Below are 8842 nucleotides of genomic sequence, written 5' to 3'. Positions count from 1 at the left end.
CTCCACTTATTTATGCATTCATTGGTTGACCCTTGTATGTGCCCTGACCGGGGATTGAACCCACAACCTTGGTGTATCGGGACGATGCTCTAACCAACAGAGCTACCAGGCCAGGGCCTATAGCCCAGTTTTAAATCGATTCAGAATTTCTCACCCTTACTACTCTCAGTGCCACAAGATGACACTTAGTGATAAAAGGTTGAATTATGCTCGTTTTCTTAGCTCTCAGTCACACAGCAGTGTCGTTTCTGTGCACTCTCTGGTCACGCCTCCGATGTACATCCTTACTCACTCTCACTGTCATCACCCTCCGAAGTTTGGTCACTGTTCTCAGTCACCTCTGCCACTTTGCAGCACAGATTTTTAGGATGTATAACTGAAAGAGATATTATTTTAAAATATATGGTAGCTATTGACTAATTAGCAAATCTTTCCCCCTCCCATTATTTTGGTCAGTGCGGAAAAGTCTCTTGGGTTCTACCTCTATCTATTTCATGACGTATTTTATACTTTCATTACTTTGGGGTAAGAAATGAGCAGGTAAAATTTGCCTGCTTATAAATAAAATTTTCTCCTAGGAAAATTACCTGTAGAAGTGTTATGAGAAGGTACGTTTATCACCAAGAGTTGATACCTCCTCAAGCCACAACATTTAGCACCAAGGAAGAAAAGTAATTCTAAGGGCTTTACATTCATGATCTATTTCCACAGAGGCTACATCCCCAAATCGGCTGAGTGGTACGTCCACCCCATGGCGCTTGGGACCTACCCCCTCTCGGGACTGGGGACACCCCTCTTACCCTTGGAGAAGTGGCTCTCCTCTTCACATTCTTCCCAGTGATCAAAATCAAAAGCCACATTAGGATTCTGTCCAACGTAACAGTTCACATTAAGTCAGAGAATAAAATATTCGGGCCAAGACCAGCCACGCTCGTTCCGACTCACCCTCTGTTTGAGCAAGGTGCGCCACGGCTCCCTCCTCTCTTTCCTGAGAGTGATTACGGGCTCGTCACCTTTAATTACGCATCTGCAGTCATCTTTTACGATGCTGGCATGCAGCTCCAAATCAGCCACATAAAATTTTCCTCCTACCCAGGCACTAGGTGTACAAAAAGAAAGAAAGTCAGCTTTTCTAAATGTTAGAAGTTATTTCTAGTTTAATTTGTGAGATTTCCATAAACCTACCTGAAAATGACTCTATCGCTAAAATATTTACATTTGTAATCCTTTACATTCCTGATTCTTATCTTCAGTACGACCACGTCGTCTTTTTGGAACCATTTTATTTGTGGGTGGAAGCTGGGGGGAAAGGAAAAGGCTTAAGTCCTCACCACTCACCAGCTAAGGAAGGAGAGCAGGCCGCGGGGACGGCGGACATACCTTTGCAGGGGCTCTGTAGTTCTGTTCATGGGAGCATCTCCCATGCTTCCAGGTGAAGTTTCTGTACAAAAAGTCAAATTTTCCTGTAGGTTATTTACATGTAACTCCATAATGTACACACATATATGTACCTGTTTGCACTTTATCCAACTTTTAGCTGAGGAAGTTCTAAGCATATAAATTTCATAGAAACCCAAGTACACAGTTGCAAAAAAAATTAGAAAAAATTGTTGATGAAACAATGCAACTAAACTTTTCAATCTAAAATATCTGAAGCTTCCATCCAAAGAATGTCCAAAGCAGCTTGAATAATAAAAAACTGAAAGCAATCTCAACATCTAACAGAACGTGAACTGATAAACTGTGGTATATCCATAGCATAGCATAAACTCAGCAATAAAAACCACTACCACTCCACAATAATCTAGATGAATTTCGCAGACATAGGACTGAATAAAGAAGCCACAGAGTGATGGTGACAGAAGTCAGAACAGTGGTTACTGGAGAAGGTTGCAGACCGGGAAGGTTGCTGGGCTCTGGAAATATTCAGTAACTTGACCTGGTTAATGGACATACACACATGTAAAAGATCTGATGAGCTGTGCCCTTAAGATATATGCATTTTACTGAATGAACATTATACCTCAAATAATAAAAAGGAAAAAGTTACAAAAAAACAAACGCCACTGGAAGCTGAATTGTCAAAAATAGGAAGCTGGGTAATATCAGTTTAAGTCACCTTCTCTATAATTCATCTAAAGGCAAAAAATTTATAAGAATTAATGATTTTGTTAACCATCTTTTAAATAACCAACCATGCTTCTGGTTTTCTGAGTTCATCCCGAAGTCAGCACCTCTTTCTGAAGTCCTGTCCTCCTGCTGTGTGCTCTGCAGACAGGAGGCATCTTCTGATGACGAAGGTACCCTGGACAGAAAAGGTGAGGTTGAGTCTGAGGAGACAGGTAAAACTGGGCTCACTGCAGGGACTTCCCAGCCAGAAGAGAAAGGCAGGCAACAAACAGCCTTGCAGGGCTTACTGCTGCGGGGAAGGGGTGTGCGTGTCTCCAGGGGACCTGACTGGCACTCACGAAGCCTGCAGCGTGGCACTGCCCAGACGGTGGAGGGCAGTGCCCCATGTCTAACCACCAGGACACGGAAGGGACCCTCCTCAGGCCTCGTCCTCTCCCAGGGGTGCAGCAATGGCCCTCCTTCGCTCTCCCTCTTCCTCCACCATGGCTCTGACCGCCTTCATCAGACCCTCACCTATTGGGGTGCCCCTTCCTCCTCACACACTCACCAAGATTTGACTCTCTTCCAACAGCTGAAGAGCAGAGCCTTCTCCCAGTGCTTTCTGGAATTTTAGGCTCATACTTTCAATCACCTTAAACGGAACAGGTCCAAAACCAACTCAGTGTCTCCTCTCCCGCAGGCCAGCTGCTCTGGAAAACATCCTGCAACCGCCAACCATGCCAATATCCTCAGTCATCAGGGCTCAGAGTCATGGAGTCACACTCCTCTATCTGTCCATCACTAAGCCCTGTGGCTTCCAGATCTTCCTGGTCCCAAGTCTGTTCTCTCTCCCCATCTGCTGTAAGAACGGTGCCATTCTCCTCACTCTGACCAGGTTACCAACACAGCGTCCCAGTGCAGCTCCTGAAATGGAGCCCCTTTTCCCAGGGGGCTGCCTCTGCAGACTCCTGCACAACCACAAGTCAGTGTGCACAGGGACCCAGCAGAGTGCTCTGCACGAAGCTGGGCTCATAATGGTTGTGTTTCAGATAAGTGATCCATCCCGGTTTTGATTAAATCTACTAAGCTGTAATGATGTCTTCATTTTTGAAAGAATCTCTTATAAGTATGGAGCAATTTTTGTTTCCTGAAAATGTGTAGAAAGCAACACATATCCTAGTCCCACAGGTACCCAATTTTACCAAGATAGTAAACCCTAAAAACTTAAAGTACAAAGTATTTAAAGTATTTAAAGACTATATTTTCATCTTTGCCATGTTTTATGAAATTGCCCTATTTCTAGGAGCTATTTAGGAATCTTCTAAGGTCACCAATAATCACAAAACTGAATCCACTGGTCAGCTCCCAAGTCCTTATTCACTTGGTTTCTCAGTGGCTCTGGCACAGCCCGTGGCAGTCCCTTTGTCTCCCTCACTGGCCATTCTGGACACTGTTCTCCCAGGCTTCCTTCTCCCCTGTGGGCTGCTCCCTTCCCAGGCTCCTCTCCTCACTAGAGGCCAAGGGCTCAGTCCCTGGACTGTTACTCCTTCAGGGCTGTTGTACGCATCCCAGCTTTCGACGCCCAGGAACTGCTGACAAAGCTCCACGAGACCACACGCTCACTACAAATACATTCAGAAACCAGCTCCTTCTCACCACCTCCACAAAACCACCCCAGTCCAGGCCACTGTCATCCTGCCCACAACTTGGCACAGCCACTGTCCCCCACTCCAGGCTATTCTCAACACGGAAGCCAAGAATCTTTTAAGTTACTTCTCTGCTCCAAACCCTCGCATGGTTCCACCTCCGCACAGTGGAGCCCAATCCCTGCAGCGGCCACAGGACCAACAGGTCTGACCCCAGGGCCACTCCCACCTCCGCTCCTGTACTCTCCCTCGTTTGCTGCTCTAGTCACTGTACAGCCCTCCCTGTTCCTGGAACCGGCCATCCCTCAGTCCTCTCTCCAGTGCCTGCCTGCGTCATGCCTCCCCCGTGTCTCTGCTCACCTTCTTGGCCTCAAGGCTGCCCTACCTTCCTTTCTATGCAAATTTGCTTCCCTTCCCTTATCACCATCTGACCCCCCTGTGTTGGTCACTACTGTACCTCCAGCAGACACTCAATATTTACACTTTAAAATGGCAACTTTAATTAAAAGTATTTGTCTGTTCATTAGGTCAACTGAAACAAAGTTGGACTGAAGAAATATCCCAGCATCTTGCTACCAAAACACACGCAGAGCAAAATGACAAACCAGCAAGCTCCACGTTCCCATCATTTCCCCACAGGAACACGGCAAGAACCTTGGGGAGCCGCCTGACCCCACTGTGAAGGAGCTCCCAAAACAGCCAGAGGCTTACAGCTGCCCATACACGCCCACCAAGAAAGATCCAGCTTCAAAACCGGAGGCAGGGCCAGTGGTGTTTCACTCCCTCTGCCCGGCCCCCTGGCATGGGGTCTGGAGCAGGCAGCACTTGATTCTTGTTGCTCTCAAACTAGAGAGCAGAGCAGGCTCTTCGAGAACCACTGTGCAGGCCACTCTCACCTGTCTGAGGAAGTACCCGAGGGGCTGATGCCACATGCTTGTCTGTTTCACAGACCTTGGCACACAGGCAGGAAAGCAGTGGGCACTGCTTGAAAAAGCTGAAACCACAGATGCCTAGAGGTGGGGGGAGGTTCAGGCATGGAGACACACAACCATTTAACCCAGAGGAGAAGCTGGGGTGAGATTCACTGGGAAATTAGAACATTCAAAAGCAGTACATTGTGGGGGGGGGGGGGGGGGTGCTCAGAAAGCCACGCATGTGCCAAGGCAAGATGCTCAGAAAAGTCCTGAGAAGACCTTAAACTTTACCTCGGGCTGATTTCTAGGTGAGGCTGTGGAGAAAATGGGAATTTTCGTGCACTGCTGGTAGGAATGTAAAATGATGCAGCTGCTGTGGAAAACAGTTTGGCAGTTCAAAAAATCAAACACAGAATTACCACATGACCCAGTAATTCCACTTTTGGGTATACACGAGAACTAAAAGCAGGGACATGAACAAATATTTGTACAGCAACGTTCACAGCAGCATGATTCACAGCAGCATGATTCATACAGCCAAATGTACACTGACACTAACAGATAAACAAAACGTGGTTCATCCAAACAAAGGAATATTTTTCAGCCACAAAAAAGACTGAAATTCTGATACATGCAACAATACGGTGAACCTTGAAAACATTATGCTGAATGGAATAAGCCAGTCACAAGAAAACAAATGTTGTATATAGTCCCAGAATAGGCAAACTAATAGAGACAGAAAGTAGAATGGAGGTTACCGGTGACTGGGGGACAGGAGAACAGGAGTTACTGTTTAATGGGCACAGAGTTTCTGTTTGGGGTGATGGAAAGGTCTAGAGATGGGACACTGTGAATGTGACTAACGCCACTGAATTTTACACTTAAAAAGTTACAATGACAAATTTTTATGTGTATTTTACCACAATTACAAAAAGGAGAAATTGTTATGTATGCATTAACACAATAAAAACACACACATGTAATTTATAAAATTACTGATAATTTTGTTAGATGTAATAATAGCACACTAGTCAAGTTTTTAAAAGCCTTTTGTTCCACATCCTTGCCAACACTTGGTATTTTCCTTTTCTCATTTCTGGTGGGTATGTAGTGACTATTATTATTATTATTATTATTATTATTATTATTATTATTATACGTCTCTTTTGATTTCAGAGACAGGGAGAGGCGAAGAGAGAGAGAAATATCTATGTGAGAGAGAGACATCAATAGGCTGCCTTCTGCATGCATCCCTGGGATTGAGCCCACAACCTGGGCATGTGCCCTGACCAGGAATCAAACTGGCGACTTTTTGGTGCATGGGATGACACCCAACCAATTAAGCCACACCGGCCAGGGCTAAACTATTCTATTTCAAAAAAATGCCTATAACACTTGTGAGTTATATTCCCTCAAAGCAGCTCTTCCAAAAGGGAGACAAAATCCACTTACAGGGTTTGGCTCAGGCTTTCTTCAACAGTTTGTATTTTAGCTCCTTCATACAATTTTTTCAGTTGTTCTGTATGTTCTGAATTATCAATGCCCATTCCCATTGACAAAATTTCAGCTCGAACATTGTAATCAATGACAGAAGTTTTCAAATTTGAAAGTTTTGTAACGTGCACCTTGAATCAAAGAAAAAAATGCAACATTTTCAGGAATCAAACCTTGAACTTTAAATGAATCACAAGCATGCTCACAGGCCTCTGGATCTAGCTCTGTAATGTTGAAGGCACTTGGGCACATGCCACAATATGCTAGGGCCTCCCATTCACATCCGGATCATTTTAAAACCAAGGTCACATCAAAACCTCCCAGAGGCCAGTCCCACATTGCAGAATACAATCAGGTCTGGGCTGGAGTCAAGTTAGAACCCTAGACTAGAACCCCAGACGAGACCAACCTATAATGCTGTAACCACACACACGAGTCCTAGATTTTTCTGATTTTTGCTCCAGTACTTTTACCTCTCTTAACAAGGAAGAGCCTAAAGCTTGGAGTCTCCAGGTGCCCATAAAGGCACCAAAGCCCTGAATCCTGTGTTCTGGACAGTTCCCTCCACTTGTATTCTCTGCAACCCAAACACTCTCACCCATTTCAATTTACACAAAATTAAGTAAAACATCAAAATCTGCAACAGTCCGATTCCTATTGACGGGAGATGTGCGCCCAGGACTAGGCATCCCTTTCTTGGGAGGGGGAAGGTGGGCTAGGCTGGCACTGCGTGAGGCACCATCCTAAGTGAACCCTGGGGATGTGTTCCCATCTGGGACTGGCGAAGAGCCTTTCTCGTCACACCGGGAGCCAGCTGGTCTGGGTGGAGAAGGCAGCAGGCGTGGCCCTGTCTCCCTCCAGCGTGCCATGGACACTGCTACACGCTAGAGCTGCAGAAGCATATTTGCCAGGAGGTGGGTTTTCTTCTTTTTTTTTCCTTCATTCTCTTAGCTATAGTTTTAAAAATTACTTCTTAATAAAGTTTACATTTTTTCTCCAATAAAGAACCACAATATTGACTATTATAGTATCAACCAGTAATCTCCACCTTCTCTTCTAGAAATCATTTCTCCTCTGCCCTGGCTGGTGTGGCTCAGTGATTAGAGTGTCAGCCTGCACACTGAAGGGTCAAGGGTTCGATTCCCCATCAAGGGCACATACCTGGACTGCAAGTTTGATCCCCAGCCCTGATCAGGGCGCGTACAGGAGGCAACCAGTCGATATGTGTCTCTCTCTCCCCACTCTACTCTCTCTAAAACTCAATGGAAGAAATATCCTTGGGTGAGGGTCAACGAAAAAAATAAACAAATAAAGTAACTTCTCCTCTTAATTATTCTTAAATCTCATACCCAGCCCAAATTCTTTTAAAGCATTTCTGATTTTATAAAACTAACTTCCAGCAGAAGTCTTTCCAAACTGAAGTCCTTTAAATCTTATCAATGATCATCACAACTAAGACTTAAGTCTAACAGAGACAAACTTTGAATTGAAAAGTAGAGGTCTTGGGGCACGGACAGGAGACGGTGCCGGCGTCAGAGGGGATGCTCTGAGACCTGTTCATGGTCAGCCGCCCTCCCCCAACCAGCTCCACAAGATAGGAGTCTCTGTTCACAAAAGGAACTCAAGTGCCCCATACAGGTCCTGCCTAGCACACATTAGGTAATCAATATTCGGTGAATGAACAAGACAGAAACTGAGAACCTATTTTTGAAGGCCCAAGGAGTGGAACCCTCAACACTACCAATCACATGCCGGGACTTTAAGCTCATTTACAACTAGACAGATGGCTGCCACTGACCCCAGGGCCCCCACCTGCATGGACAGAGGACTGGGAAACCGATTTAATGGTGCACAACCAACACTTGAAAAATTGGAATAGACAGAACTGTAAACATTAGAGGCTGTCACACACAGTAAGGACAGCTTCATGGAGCTTCTGTCTTGGTTGTGTGTGTGAAAATACACACACACCTGTTAGCACTGGGTTACAAGGTAAAAGATTCCCTTAAACAAAAACCTACAATCAAATTATTGCTCAAATAACATGTAAAAAGCTCCCCCTAACTCAGAGCTCCAGATAAGCCTCCATTTATGTGAGGCAATGCTTATTCAAGCTACAGGTGAGAATAATTTGTACTATTTTAGAGGCTCCTCCAGACACAAATTCTTTGTAAGAAAACGGCATGCTTACCATCGGATCAACCCAAACTGTATTTCCTAAAGCCAATACAACTTTCGCATCGTGCAATTTCCCAATAATTTTATGATGAATGTACCTGGTCACCTGAAAAACACATCAAAGTAATTTATGTGACGCTTGAAGAAAATACCTCATTCTGTTTATGTAGTGTGCAAAAAACTCTTCCATGCATTTCATCAGAGCCTCACAACCAACCACAAGGTGGGTTATGGAGGCCAGCATGACTCTTTCGTCAACAAGAGTGACTAACAGTGGAGCTTAATAAGGACAGATGGGAAAGCTGGGCTCTGTGCCTCTGGATTCCCAACACTGCGTGCTTCCTACCATGGCTACGTGCCCCCACCGCCTCTGTTAACTGTCCACCTGTCTCCAAGGTGTGGATGTTTATTTCCTTGGAAGCTCCAAGGGAGTGAAGTACATGAGCTCCTGCTGCCCCAGGGGAGGGAGGCACAGCACAGAGCTGCCCTGCATCAGGGGCC

General features: G+C 45.2%; 1 protein-coding gene across 1 annotated transcript in view; it reads right to left on the bottom strand.

The window, feature by feature from the left end:
* Positions 1–284: 284 nt before the first annotated feature.
* The window catches only part of TDRD12 (tudor domain containing 12), a gene marked incomplete at its 3' end in the record, with an annotated part of 63070 nt that continues 54512 nt past the window's right edge, over positions 285–8842 (bottom strand). The window contains exons 24-31 of the mRNA XM_081119695.1: positions 8355–8447; positions 6122–6294; positions 2196–2305; positions 1381–1441; positions 1186–1299; positions 946–1099; positions 801–867; positions 285–376 (exon numbers count right to left, since the gene is read on the bottom strand). Of these exons, the coding sequence (XP_080975821.1) occupies positions 285–376; positions 801–867; positions 946–1099; positions 1186–1299; positions 1381–1441; positions 2196–2305; positions 6122–6294; positions 8355–8447 (864 nt within the window). The remainder of the gene's footprint in view (positions 377–800; positions 868–945; positions 1100–1185; positions 1300–1380; positions 1442–2195; positions 2306–6121; positions 6295–8354; positions 8448–8842) is intronic.

Source organism: Miniopterus schreibersii (assembly GCF_964146895.1).
Source record: "Miniopterus schreibersii genome assembly, chromosome: 18".
Lineage (NCBI taxonomy): Eukaryota > Metazoa > Chordata > Mammalia > Chiroptera > Miniopteridae > Miniopterus > Miniopterus schreibersii.
Note: the sequence above shows the minus strand (reverse complement) of the source record. Positions and strands in the feature narration are given on the sequence as shown.